The 15272-nt window shown below is 44.4% G+C and overlaps 1 protein-coding gene across 1 annotated transcript; it reads left to right on the forward strand.

Annotated features, from left to right (window-relative positions):
• Positions 1-8787: 8787 nt before the first annotated feature.
• On the forward strand, positions 8788-9987 carry s1pr1 (sphingosine-1-phosphate receptor 1). Its single transcript, XM_040128932.1, has one exon. The coding sequence runs from the start codon at positions 8788-8790 to the stop codon at positions 9907-9909; it is 1122 nt and encodes a 373-aa protein (XP_039984866.1). The 3' UTR covers positions 9910-9987.
• The last annotated feature ends 5285 nt before the right edge of the window (positions 9988-15272 follow it).

Here is a 15272-nt window from a genome sequence, read left to right on the forward strand (position 1 = left end):
CCACAAATAATTGCCGACAGTCTTAATGGGAGAATCATGTTGATCTTTGTCTGGGCAGCTGGTTAGCTGCTATAAATTCAGTCCGACGCCGTTTGGTCCTAATTATAATGGAAATGGAGAGAGTCACTGAACGTCCTGAAACAGCTTTCCTCCTTCAGGCTTTCCTTCTTTCTCTCTCTGGTTTCATGTGTTGATCAGAGTGAAAACAACCACAAAGTCACACAGTGAATCCAGACCAGGACATTTAACTACCAATGAGGACACTGTAGACACTGAGGACATGTCCTTTCCAATGTTTCTATGAATTTCTATGAGGGGTTGGTGTCAGCACCAATGACATTTAGTTGAAAGAATGATCACCTCTGCACTTTTGATGGTTCTTAGAAATACTGTTCTATTGAAATCAGCAAGCAGCCAAAAGCCTTTGTATGAGTTTAATGTTTTTGTACTTGGTCCCTGTAAAAAACTAAACTATATTTTATCTGCAAAAACATCCCGAAATACAAACAACATAGTACAAGTATTTTTTTAACGTACTGAAATGTACACCAATATGATAATTGTCTCATAATATTCTCAATACAAAATTTGAACACCGTATATTCCCATTTTATTCCCATTGTATTGTCAGTGCTCCCAGTATGATCCTAATGTGTTAACAATATATATACACTGTATGGTGCAAGTACATTTTGAATACATTCCCAGTATGGTCCCAATAGTATATTAACAAGATACTAACTGGTGATAAACTGGGAACCATCATGGAATTATGCTCGTACCACAGTGAAATGAAAGTGGAAATAAACTGGAAACATACTGGTGATATCCTGGTGATATACTGGTGATATATTGAAACCATACTGGCCATACTGGGAGCATGTTGGGTTGACATGATACCAGTGTACGGTTGGTTTCCTGTTCTCTGGTCAGAGAAAACAGATATGAACAGAAAATGTTGGATGGGGGAGAGGGGGGAGTATAGGGGTGGGGGTGGGGGGGTGGTGTTGGAGGTGGGGTGGGGGGGGGGTTGATGGGGGTTGCGGGTAACAAAGGCCTCTTTCCTCTGAGCTGCTCACTGTATTCAGACTCCGCATAGCTGAGCGTCACCATGACGACGGCTGGAGGGAAACGGGGAACCGAAGAACAGAAGACCCACAGACACCGAAGGAAACTACAGATTTACACCAAGACCAGGACTGGTCTTGGTGTAAGTTTGAGAGATCCTTCCGATGGACCGATGTAAAAACAGGAATGCTTCTGTGGAAACATCATATCTGTGGCCTCGCTCCTTGTCCTGGTCGTGGTTCAGTTCTAGACCAGACCCAAGGTTTGTGCAGAGTAAAAGTATAGCACTACATTGGTCCTGGTATTGGTTTTGTTCTCTGCCCTCAGTCTAGTCTGGGTCTTGGTCCTGGTCCTATTCTTTCTTTACTCCCATCTTGGTCTTTGTTCTTTCCCCGTTTCCAGGATTTGCCTTGTTCTTAGTCTTGGACCAGGTATTTGTCTGAGTTTTCATCCTGAGTTCCCATCCGTCTTTCTTTTCTTGATCCTGGTCTTTTGTCCAGTCTTTATCTTAGTCCTGGTCTTGGTCCTGGTCCTGGTCCTTTTTCAGGTTGTAGTCTTTGTCTGCATCTTCATTTCAGTTTCATTTCTGGTCCTGGTCACAGTTCTGGTCTTGTTGGGTCTCTAACATTCTGCTGCAGTGAAACTCTAACTGCTCAACATCTGCAGCCTGTAATTATGGTTTGGACTGAGAGCGAGTGAGTGTGTGTGTATGTGTGTATGTGTGTGTGTGTGTGTGTGTGTGTGTGTGTGTGTGTGTGTGTGTGTGTGTGTGTGTGTGTGTGTGTGTGTGTGTGTGTGTGTGTGTGTGTGTGTAACAGGAAAGCATTAGCCAGCTTCTTCCTCTCTGATTTCCTGTGATGTGATTCGTTGTTTCCCCGGTTTAGAGGACTGTGGCGGGTCGCCATCGTTTCCCTCAGAGAGGAGGGGGTGGGGTTGGTGGGGGTGGTTGGATGGGGTGGACATGGATGCGTTGTTCTGTAAAGTTGAAATCATGAACTCTGCAGGATCTGAAAACCCACCATAGACCCTCTGAGATCCTGGATCTGTTGTAATTTACATCCTAAGACTGTTACTGTGTCACTTTATCAACTTCTGATATTTTCCAGTTTAGGTTTTCAAAGTGTGGTCGGTTTATTAAAAGAACGTTTCCAGAGATGAGACGACCGACCGGTCTCTGCAGCTAACAGTGCGATTCCTGAGACCAGCTTTCAGTCAGAGTCCATGGTCCTCATCCAGAGAAAAGCGGCGTGAGTCACTGTGGAGATTAGATTTATGATTTAACTCCTCCTGGAAGATACAGTTTGATGTCAGATTGTAAACCAAATATTTAGTTTGAAGGTAAAGTGAAGCTTTATGTTTTTATAGGACAGTTTAACATCGGAGCTGCTCAGTTGAGCTTTGGACTCTGCATAGTGACACATATCAACTCATGTTAATAAAAATCCATAAATATACAGGATATAAGAGAAAATGAACAGAGGCAGTGGGGTCTGTGTTAAATCTATAACAGCTGTATCTTTTGACTGCATCAGTGTTAGTGGAGCTTTGAGCTCAGATTATTCTGAGATGATTTGACTGGCTGGTTCTCTGGTCTCATGAGAACCGGCGTCCTTGAAGATCCCTGTTTGTGTCGCCTGAGGACGGAATAGGTAGGTACAGAGCAGGTGTGTGTGTGTGTGTTTCATGTGTAGTTAATCTGTGTGTTGTGTCTGCAGCTTCAGTGTTGACAACAAACACCTGCAGCTCAGAAACTGCTGTCGCCAAATGCAAGTAAAAACCTCAGGTTGTGTTATTAGTACTTTATGTTTCCTTATGTGGTAAATATTGGAAAACCACTGAGAAAACTTGATCTACACACATATCAGCCACAACGTTAGTATATATTGATTTATATATATAGATTGGTGTATAGTATTGTAACTAAACTGGCACCATAGTGGAATCAAAGCAGTCATACTGGGAACACTGGAGAGAGTATCTGACAGGAATATATTGAGATAAAAGCAAACTGGAAATGTATTTCCCAATATAGTGTATCACCAGTTAGTATTTTCTCAATATATTCCCAGTTTGCTCTCAGCAGCATATTGAGTATATAGTAACTGGCAATACATAATTCCCAGAATATCTCCCAGTGTATTCCCAGTGTTCCCAGTATGATCCAAATATAGCACCAATAGATTTTCAGTTAGATTTCTCCTCCACTATGGTGCCAGTAAAATTTCCCAGTACATTCCAAGTATGGTCCCAATGGTATTTTAAGAACATACTAAGAAAATTCCCATATATAGTGTGATGTGAAATAAATGGCCAGACGGTATTTCCTCAGTATTATCCCAGTGTTTTCCCAGTATATTTCCAGTTTTTCCAGTGTGATTCCACTCCCCATATATACCGCGTGAGTTTATATGCAATATATTCCCACTGTTGCCCCAGTATAGTTCCAGTATAGTTCAGCTCTGGTCCCAAAATATTCCCAGTATATCTCCAGTATATTTCCAGTATATCCCAAGTGTTCCGCTTTGTTCTGATGTTGGCCGGTTCCTGTGTGTACCTCAGGGTATTTAACTATGTCCAGTTCAGAGGCCACCTTGACCCCCACTGTTACCATGGAAACAGACTGGACTTCACCAGTGTTCCAGTATGACCAGTTGATCTGCAGGTCTGAAACAATGGAGCCATCTGGACAGGAAGTGAGGCCGCAGCACCGACATCCAAGAGAGTTGATCCCACAATGCACCTCTGCGAGCCGGTGTCAGAGGTGTCTTTCATGATGTCATCACATCCTGCTGTGACGTCACCATCAACACAGAAACTTTATTTAACCAGGTGAGGTCCACAGGTATCTGAGCATTAAAACACCTGGGCAGCAGAAAACCTTCAACGGCCGCACCAGGTCCTTGAGACTCAAACCCAGACTCAAACCACCTCCACAGAGGAAGTCACAGGTAAAGGTCCTGCTTTCAAAATATCACTCAAGTCAAGGAACAGAGGCAGAACCAGCTAAAGTTACTACAAATACTGAAAGTAAAAGAACTTGTGTTGCAGAAAACCGGCTCCAATTACCTCATTGATCCTGAGTCATGGAGGCTTCAGCAGCATTTTACTGTGGGAGCTGCTTTTAGCTGCGTTTAGCCCACTGGTTCCCAACCTGGGGGTCGGGCCCCTCCAGAGGGTCACCAGGTAAACCTGAGGGGGGTTCCCAGCCACACACCGCCACAAAGGTCTGGGATGTCAACAGCATGTTGTATTTTTTGTTTTGTACTTTTGTATTTTTCTAAGGTCATCGTATTTTTTTATCTAAACTTTTAATCTGAAAAACAACTTGCAGCTGAAACTGTCAGATGAATGCAGGGAAGTAAAAGTACGAAGTTTACTCTGAAATGTAGAGGAGTAGAAGCTTAAAGTAAAAGAAAATGGAAATACTTTAGTAAAGTGCAACTACCTCAAAATTTTACTTGAGTGCAGGACTTGAGTAAATGTACTTAGTTACTGGCTGGGACTGACTGGTGTTAGCCTGGTACCATGTTAGCAGTTAGCTCCCCAGCTACAGTCGACCACCAATTTCCTGAGTCGTGACACACATCGGTGTGTTCCCGTGATTGTTCATCATTTCATTCAACCAGGGCCGTCTCTAGTGATCCAAATGTCCAAATGATCCAACGTCTCAGGACACACCAAAGATTAGAGAAAAAGTCCAAAACCGGAAAATGGCTTTATGCTTCCTCTGCTTCCTCCCTCTCCCTTGAACCATCTGACGACCCCTCGGGTTCACCTGTGACCCTCTGTATTAAACTGTATATGAAGCAGTTCAAACCAGCTCCACCTGCAGAAGTTACAACAGTAACATGCTGCTGCACCTGATGCTTCAGTATTAATCATCTATTGATGTCAGATATAATAACAGATCAGTCAGAGGAAACAAACCAGTACTTTTACTTTAATACTTACTAAAGATATTTTGCTGCTGATACTTATGTTCTTTTACTTCAGTAGGATGTTTCATGCAGGACTTTTACTTGTAATGGAGTATTTTTACTTTGCTGTACCCGGTACTTTTATCTAAGTACAGGGTCTGAATACTTCTTGCCATTCAGATTCATGTCGTTCAATCTGTATCTCAGTCCAGCAGCTATTGTAGCATCATTATCTACCATTAGCTTTATTGCTACTTAGCTAGCTAGCTACTACAAATGAAACATTTAAACGCAAAAGGCCTTTTAATGTTGATATAAGACACTCTTCTCTCTTTTCCTCCTCTTTTCTCTATTTTTGTCCCTCTGTACCTGAAGACTTGGAGCTTTTTCGGCTGATCCGGTCTAGCGTTTGCCAGCGGTGTTACGTCCTGGACTCGAGCTGAGGGATGCGCAGTTGTGCATCAAACCGTTCCCATCGTGCTCCGCTGTCAGTGTGCACAGTACAGGTGCAGCGCAGGTGAAAAAACCGTGAGGAGCAGCAGAGTTAATTCCATCATGTTGTCACCTTGCGACTGACAGTTCAGGAGGCTCAGTGCATTTGTTATTGCCATTAAAAGCCTGTTTTTGTTGATAATGTTGTTACTGTAACCAGGATTAATAACAAATCTGCGGCTCTGCGTTCAATAACTGAGCAGCCGCAAACAGCGAGCAAGCTCCTTAGCTCAGTCGCTAACAGGACAGTAGTCAAGTCAGTTTCATTTACTCAGCCCAACATCGCAAATCACAAATTAATCTCAAGGCTTTTAAGGATCCGCACGTCATGTGACCCCCTCTGACCTCAGAGGAAAAGCTCTGAGGGCTGGTAAAACATGGAGGAAACCTCAGCAGGAGCATCTGAGGAGGAACAAGGTGGCGATGTCTCCAATGCGCTGATCAAATGAGGGGTCGGATCAAACACGCTGTGTTCTTTCAGATAACACAGCGTTTTAACAGCTGTATCAGTCTGATCGTGTCCCCCCGTGTCTGACTGTGGGAAACATCTGTCCCCTAGAACTGCAACAGGAAGTAGGTTTTGCAGGAGACGTGATCTCTGGATGGATTCGTGTTCATAGGCGACGTTTTTTTTGAATGAATGAAACGACATTTATTAAGCAGATTCTCCAGGAACTGTTTGTGGTGGATGGAGGACGCACCAAGTCCAGGACTGTCAGACCAGAGACCAGGTCCACATCCAAAGTCATGTCTGTGGTTTAGGCAACAACAGCTCTTTGGTTGGGTTTCAGGAAAGATGGTGGTTTTGGTTCATTGTCTATAAACAGGTTGTGTCCGAAGTCATTGTGAACTTTTCCTGTATTAAACCCGACCAGGATCTTTCCTGAACCTGAACCAGGTGCTGTGAGAGTCTAGACGGAACCATAAACCAGTTTGATGGTGCTGGAGTCACTGCAGGTGGATGTTGGATGATTTGGTGGAAAACAAACACGTCGTCTCCGAACATTTGACTGACTCGTCAACCTTCACCTTCCACAGGTGAATCCCCTGAAACGAGCCGATTTAAATCCGGCTGTGACCGAGACCTGGTGGAGCGCTGTCCTTTTCCACAGCTGTGCACCTCTGGACGGTCAGCGGTGTACTCTTCTTCTGTCAACGTCAACCTGCAGTACAGGGTGACAGGAGGAGGAGCCCCCCCATGATGAGGGTCAGAGGTCAGAGGTCACAGAGCTGGAGTCAATACGGAAGGGCTGATGGGGTGGTGGGCGTTAGAGGGGCTTCAGCTGCATGTTTCCCACATGGGAAACAAAAGAACGGATTTTTCTGTTATTCTACCAATATATTATTATAAGAAATTGTTATAAATGACAGTTATTATTTGTTTGACATGTAAATCGATAGAACCCGATGCCTCTGAGTTGCTGTTTTACACATTCAATGTAAGAAACTAAACGTCCGCAACAACCTTCTCAGCCGGATATGATCATCGATATTCCCTGATTTTATTCGACCTGTGTTTCTTTTCATTCACATCTTCAGTGTTTTATATTTGATTTGCTTTCACTTTAGTTTTTACTTCTGTTGGTCTTGAGTTTGTTTTCATGGCAGATGTTTGTATTTATTTCCTCAGCTCTTTGACCTGTTATTGTTATTGTAACGTACTGTGTGGGTTTTTTTTATAAAACTAAACTGAGTCTGTCATTGTAATTTTGAATTGCAAAGAAAACACTGTGTTGAATACTCTCAACACACGGTCCACTTACTTACTTGTGCCACGGGACGTGGTTGAAAGCTCCCGGAACAGTCAAGTCAGTGGACCTTTAGTTGAGAATATTTACCACAGGCAATAAAAGATGTTTTTCTTTTCTAAAATGTAGATATCGAACTGGACAGATCGGGTTTACTGATCTCTGCAGATGTTTGATAATATATTTATCAGTTCCATTATTGATCTGATCAGTTTTCACTAAGTATAAAGGAGCAAAACCACAACGAGGAGGTCTGGAGGAGGGCAGCATCTTCGTCTTCATCATCATCATCATCATCATCCTCCTCACCGTGTGTGTGTGTGTTCGGTCGCTCTCTGCTCGGTCTCTCCGTCTCTGCCGTCGGACTCTTTTCCTCCGGACTCTGCCTGAAGGTAAAAACCGCCTTTATTCTTCCTTCGGACCGTTTTTATCGTCGTTAACCGGCGACTGAAGCTGCAGATGAAGGGTTTCATTCGAAAAAGACCAAGTTTCAGTCTGTGTGACCAGCTTTTATTCCGCGGGACAGAAACGCATCAGAGTCACTTCAAGGTTTTTATTCCAAGTTAAGAAGACAGGCTGGCGTCAGGGGTCTAGTTTTGCTCCTACTGTCGAGTTTTATTACAGGACATGAAGTTAGATCTGAGCCCTGACTAACGGGAGGGTCCGCGGAACCGAAATCAGAAACACAATCGAGGTTTTCGGGATGAGACGTCTGAACGCGACTCTCATCAAACCCCAGTGAGGATTTAGAAGGTGTTTGAGGTGTTTCTGATCAGAGACCCGCGGTTCCAGTTCTTATGGATCCGTCTGATGGATCCTGACTCCAGAGGGAGCAGCGGACTCTCTTCTCAGAATAATCTCAGGAAACTTCTGTAAAAGGGTTAAATTCTGGTTCTCTGGTTCACGGTCCCGAGTGTCTGCAGATCAGAACACGCCCGGGGTCTTTACTAGTCGTTTTTCAGGATGTTTGTCCGGGTCCTGATCCTGAACTGACCAGAGACCCGTCCACCGTTTTGTTGAACCGCTTTGACCTTCAGCAGGTTTGTGGCTCTGAGTGAACCAAAGTGAAGCTCCGGTCCTGCTCCCGCTCTTCAGTCATCATTCATTGCTTTTATGAAGCGAGTGAATGAGTGAAGCGAAGGAATATTCCAGCTGCTCTCTCAAGTTTTCAACTTTTCAAAGTGACTCAAAGATTTAAGGGATTGAAGGGGTCTTATTAGACCCGTTTATGAATCTCCTGCAGGTCTGTGACTCCTGGTTCTTAAAGTGACCTTTAGTTGAAGTAACTTTGGTGAACTAAAAGGAAAAATGTACAGTTCAGCGGCTGAACGGTGTGTTTATCAGTAAACGCGTGACTGAGGTGGTTTAAAGCTGTTTTTGTCTTCTAACAACCTGATCAGAGTCCAGTTATCACGGTTTTCTTGGACCAGTTTGCTATGAGCCTCTGTGTGTGTGTGTGTGCCTCTCAGGACCATGTCCTCTTCAGGGTTACTACCTGACATGAAGGACTGAAGTTTGAGGACGCAGCCCCCCCTGCTGGAATCCTGCTGTAGCTGCAGGCCATGGCTGAGCCCAGCTACTCCGACCTGATCGCCAAACACTACAACTACACCGGCAAGTTCCGCAAGACGGAGCAGGACTCGGGTCTGAAAGCCGACTCGGTGGTCTTCATCATCGTGTGTTGCTTCATCATCCTGGAGAACATCCTGGTCCTGACCACCATCTGGAGGACCAAGAAGTTCCACAAGCCCATGTACTACTTCATTGGGAACCTGGCACTGTCTGACCTGCTGGCCGGCGTCGTCTACACCGCCAACATCCTGCTGTCGGGGGCCAACACCTATAAGCTGACGCCCACGCAGTGGTTCTTCCGGGAGGGCAGCATGTTTGTGGCGCTGGCGGCCTCCGTTTTCAGCCTGCTGGCCATCGCCATTGAGCGCCACCTCACCATGCTGAAGATGAAGCTGCACAACAACGGCAACACCTGCCGCGTCTTCCTGCTCATCAGCACCGTGTGGATGATCGCGGCGGTGCTGGGCGGCCTGCCGGTGATGGGCTGGAACTGCATCCAGAGCATGACGCAGTGCTCCACTGTGCTGCCGCTCTACCACAAGACCTACATCCTGTTCTGCACCACCGTCTTCAGCATCATCCTCATGGCCATCGTGGTGCTCTATGCTCGGATCTACGCACTGGTGCGCACTCGCAGCCGCAAACTCGTGTTCCGCAAAGTGTCCAACGGACGCGGCAATGCCGGCGCCAACAGCAAGAGCTCAGAGAAGTCGCTGGCGCTGCTGAAGACTGTCATCATCGTCCTGAGCTGCTTCATCGCCTGCTGGGCGCCGCTCTTCATCCTCCTGCTGCTGGACGTGGCCTGCGAGACGCAGAGCTGCCCCATCCTCTACAAGGCGGAGTGGTTCCTGGCGCTCGCCGTCCTCAACTCCGCCATGAACCCGCTCATCTACACGCTGACCAGCAACGAGATGCGCCGCGCCTTCCTCAAGACCCTGCTGTGCTGCACTGCCTGCATCCGGCCCAATGCCAAGTTCACCGGGCCAATCGTGGGCGCGGAGTTCAGCCGCAGCAAGTCGGATAACTCCTCCCACCCCAACAAGGAGGAGGTGGAGTACTCGCCGAGGGAAACGACGGTGGCGTCCTCGGGGAACGTCACCTCGTCGTCCTAAGCGTCCGAGCGCTCGGCCGTTAATGAGTCGTAGAGAGGAGGACGTACGGGGTCAGATGGACAGTTTGTGTTTGTAAAGGAAACAGGTGCGAACGGCGCCAGGTGGCGTCATCACGAACCGATCGGAACCTTCAGCTGATCAGGACTCACAGCACTTATGGAGACTTTCAAACTGGTTAAAGCGGGACCAGTGAACCCTCAGATAGAGGAGGTCCACAGTCTGGTTGGAGCTCACACCTGGAACGAGTCGTCAGAACGCATCAGCACACCTGCAGGAGGATCAGCTGGTTTAACTGGTGGATCTCTGGAACATGCATCCAACATACAGCCACACTTCAGGTTCAAAGGAGCGGAGCCTAATCTGAACTCACTTGGTTAATGTGGATCATGGAGGTCCAGGTTCATTCAGGACCTGATGACAACAGAAGCTCTCATGAAGAAACTTGACCGGACAGTTGAAACATTCTGAAGGTTGTGAATCATTCATGTGTCCTGATGCATTATGATCTGAGCTTCGTAGAACGTGTTACTGATCCTCGTAGAAGAAGAACCAGACTTTATACTGACCCTCTAAGAACAACTAGAACCTGTAGAGCCTAAACACACAGCTGTCAAATATTTAAGAAATACAAATTAATTCATGGAAATTTTCTTTTGTTTCCTCCGCTTCTCTTAAAAAACACACACACACAGACATGTGGAAATCAACAGGTGAATTCAGAGCTCAGGTGCTTTTCATAAACTGAACTGTAAATGTGATGTTTCTCCTGTGTACGAGCTTCGCGTCTTAACAGGTTAACATCTGGCACTTTGAATGATCGTTTGCAACATCTGGATGTGTCAAACTAGGAACGACTACCTTTCAGTGAGTCAGGGGGTAGACCAGTGTGATAAGAGCGCTTCCTCTTTCTTTTGCGCTGTGTTACGACCGTCCACCACCACGCGATGCTTCTCTCTGTCTTCAGACAACAAGGAGAGTAAACGGTTTCTCAAAGCTGCTGCTGACGCAGGCAGGATGGCGAAGCGCTCGGGCGGCAGGTTGCTGGAGAGGGAAGAAGCAGAGAGGAAAGAACACAGTGATACCAAAAGCCAGTTTTCAGGACGCGCTGGGCGATCCGCACTCGCGCCCACATTTTAATGTTCTGCAGATTTAAGAGCAGAGGAAGAGACGCTGAATCCCAGATACGTCAATTACAGCAGAAAGAAAACAGGCCTAGTGGCAGTTTTGGGCGGACGAGCATGTAAACACACTCTGATATCCTCTTTTTAATCATCCAGTTACAACATATACAAACTTTCACCAGACATAAATGATGGAACCAGGTCGTCTTAAACACGTCTGTGCACATCGTGTCCACATGGACAGAAGGTCAGACATACATTCAACCCCGTCTGCGGTTGAAAGCAAAGCTGGGCGCCGTATAATTGGCAAACGGTGAACGATGAACTGTCCAATAGCAACGGTCACGTGACGGACGGGTGCCTCGGCTACACACCTGAACAGGTGCGGGTGCATGCGTTCACATGACCACGTGTGACAACGGCAAAGGCCGAGGATCAGGATCAGGGTCAGCGAAGTACTCGGCTTCTACCGTCGTTAGACGTCGGATTTGACCAGGCGGAGGCTCAGAGAACGTGCACGAGGAACCACTGTATACGATGGTGAAAACCTGCTTGTGATAAAACCTGCTTGAAATATTTTTCTGTTTTCAGCTCTTTTTATTTGACAGTGACGTCAGGGTTAACGTGAAAAAACTGCTTCACTCACTTTATGAACTAAACTTTTCACATCTGACTAGAAACTGTTGCAAATGATGTCAGAATTGATGTAAAATTGACAATTAATGCATGAAATGAGTGTGAGACGCATCGGAACTCTGAATTCAAGTGTTGTTAATGTGACATTTTTGTAAAGTTAACTGTGTAAAAGTTTTAGAAACTGTCGGTCAGAATGTATTTTCTACTCCCCGTCTGTTGTCGTCGTCCTCAGTAGTGGTGTCTGTGTAGTCGCATTCATTTCTCTCAAAAACTCTTTAGGTTTGCTCAGTCATGTCTCAGATCTACGGAAGCTCATTTCTGCCAAAAATAAATAAAAAATAAAAAAAGTGGAATAATAAAAAATGAATTTCTCATTAATATCTCAGAAATATAACACTTTATATTTCAAAATTAGGAGAAAATTATTAAATTCAAATCGATTTTGATTCTTAGAATTGAATTTCAAAGTTTATTCTCAACCTTGTTGACAAAACAGTCTCACCTCAAGGTCCATTTAGTAACTGTTCTGGAAAGCTCGATCATATCACATGGTCTTCATCAGCACATCTCAAGATCATGAGTGATCTCAGTTTTTAAGACAATAAAAGGATGAGAAAAAAATATCAATTTAAACATCTTCAGTTTCATGACAACTGGGCAACTCCATCTACTGAAGAAGATCATGTGATATGTTTGAAAGCTCAAGAACAGCTACTAGATGGACCTTGTGGTGAGATTTTTTCAACTATCTTATATGATTTATCAAGTAAAAACTTTAAAATACTACTAGTCATGTTTCCAACGAATGATTTTTATCTTCAAAGTTGCTCTTCAGAACCTCATAGAGAGATTTCCCGCTTTAAGAATCCGATAATTTCATCATCATCATCATCATCATCATCATCATCATCATCATCATTTTATTTCATTCTGGCAGGAATGAGCTTCCGTACGGACTAAGCGCTGTTACCATGGCGACCACTCCCCTTCAAGTTTCCCTTTCAGTTTCCTCTATCAGGAGCTGATCAGTTAATCCATTAATTTTCTGTGTTTGTTATCGAACTGTCCCTGTCCAGCCTGAACTCTGTCAGTCAGTCTGCACTGTTTAACTCCTGAATGTTGGTTTGTTAGCGCTTAATAAAGACAGAAATAGAAACACGAGGTTTGTGTTTGAGAACAAATCACATCAGAAAAGCTGCTGAAACTCAGGCAGCTCAGAAATAAGGCTCCTAACACTAAAATAAAAATTAAAATGAAAACTTTAGGAAAGGTGAAATATTTAAAACGATTTTAGTGTTTTAACAAGTTGAGTGTTTGAAACTTTTGAAAAGTATTTGTATGACGGTAACAGCTGAAGATGAAGATGCTGTTAAAGCACTAAAAGGAACGGAAGTGGCAGCTGAAACAGAATCTCTAATAGGTTTCGAAATATAAATAGTAAAAATTAAAAGAGTCGAAAAGAGGTAAAATTTCAGTCCAAGTGCTGAATGAAGTCGAAGTGACAGATGAAGTTAAAGTATGAAGTGGAAGCTACAGCCCTGAAGGTTTGGGCGTCGGCTTAAGTTCGAGTGATCGACTGAGTCAGTTCACACCAAAAGAGCGAGAGCGGTAAAGTGTAAATGATGAAATCACATGAAATGTTACCTGAAGTACAGAAGTAAAAGCATTTGTTACAGGTAGAAGTACTGCATTCAAATGCAGGACCTTCATACTTGAGTAATACAGTAAGTATTTGCATCACATTAAAGGATCCAGAGTAAAGTGATGATTATGTGATATTTCAGTGTTAAATTATGGAGCTGCAAAGGTGCCGAACGATTATTTTTTCCATCTCATACACACAGAGGAATCATTTCTGTTCACAGGTTTTTACTTTTGTGCAACAAGATAAAATAATAAGAGTTTTTCCAGACTTCAGTGTTTCCTGTTAGTTTTGTCCCAACAGTAACACTTTACATCACTTCCTGCTGTTTAACATTTATTGTCAGTATTTAAAGGTGTTAGATGTGGACACTCGTCAGTGGAGGCTGCTGGATGAACAGGTGATGAACGACAACATAAAAAAAAAACAGCTGGAATAATATAAAACATGTGGAACAAACACTGAACATTGATAACCTCAGAAACATGCTCTTATATCTGGATTTAAGTCTGTTATAGACCAGTTATTACATGTTTATACACTGATTCATCATTCTTATCAGCACATGTTGAGAACGATGGGCTCTCGGCGAGACTGTGGGTCCCCGTCGACACATAAATGTGAATAAAGACTCTTCTTCTGATTGGAGCCACAGTTCAAGGTCAGTTGATGACCTCAGTTCCTGATCCAGACTAATCTGAGGTCTGGTTCGGTTAGTTCAAAGTCTGTTTGGAAAATGTAAAACCAGCTGAGTGAAGCTCACTGAACATGACAAACACAGTTCAGTGAGCTTCTGGTATTAAGTGGAACCAGTCGCACTGACAAACGTCACAGATCTTCTTTCATTTACATTTGCTCAGTTTGAAAAGTTGTAATTCTTCATTTGACATGAAGAATTTGCAGTTTTTGCTGCTGGAGCCACTTTGAACCAGAGTTAGTACAAAGACAACGTGAGGTTTTTGCCTGTAAAGGGACTGAATTCTGTTGTAACCTTCATCGTGGATCACATTCTTTGATTATTACGAGAGGAAACAACCAGGACTGATCCGAACGTGTGTTAAAGACACACAGCCGGTTTCCATCATGAATATTTTCTTCAAACTTCAAAAGAAGGTCTCTGGGGAGTTGTAGTCCAACTCAAAAAAGCTGGTCCTGCTTTTTGGCTAGACCACAACAGGGGGTCAGCTTTATACACACGATATCCACGACTGACTGAGTGAGTGATGAAGTTACACGATTGGTCGACTGGCCGAGTGTTGGAGTTTCCTCATTGGCCGTAGCTCTTTCTAAACAGCTTTTATTACGTCATCAGGGTCGTTTACAGGCATATTGCTGACTTAGCGCCTTTGTCGCCAGATTTACCGACTTTTCAGACCCTTTTATTGACTTTTCTTCACAAAAGCACCCAGAGACAAATCTAGAGACTTTCTGGACAAACCTCAGCTACTTTCTGTAGAAGAGAGTCGCCAGCGTTGCCCCACGAATGCGAGGTCGGGCGCTTCCTCCGCAGGCACACGTCTCTATGTCTCATCCAACTGACCTCACGTCAGCTGACACAGACGTGAATGAGCTTCCAACTTTCTCTCTGGCTGATCATTTTACAGGTAATCACACCTGAAATCTCAGCTCAGCCGTCGTCTTTAACTCATGTGTCTGGTGATTCTGTCAGACGACGTTGTGGTTATGAAACCAGGATTTCAGCAGCAGAGCAGCAGCTTGGAAGTGACTGCTGGTTAACACGTCGTCTCAATGGACCACGTTTCAGTCAATGTTTCATGCCGGTTCCGTCGTCTGACAACAGAAACAGAAAAACATGTAGATGAGAAAAGCTTTATTGGGAATTCAGATGGATTAAATTACTGTGTATGTGAGCACAGCGAGTGGGAGAGAAGCAAACAGATAAAGGGCCCAGACAGATACTGGGTTTTGACCTGATCTTGTTTAGATGCTTAATTTTGTGAACT

Source organism: Xiphias gladius, chromosome 6 (genome assembly GCF_016859285.1).
Source record: "Xiphias gladius isolate SHS-SW01 ecotype Sanya breed wild chromosome 6, ASM1685928v1, whole genome shotgun sequence".
Taxonomy (NCBI): domain Eukaryota; kingdom Metazoa; phylum Chordata; class Actinopteri; order Istiophoriformes; family Xiphiidae; genus Xiphias; species Xiphias gladius.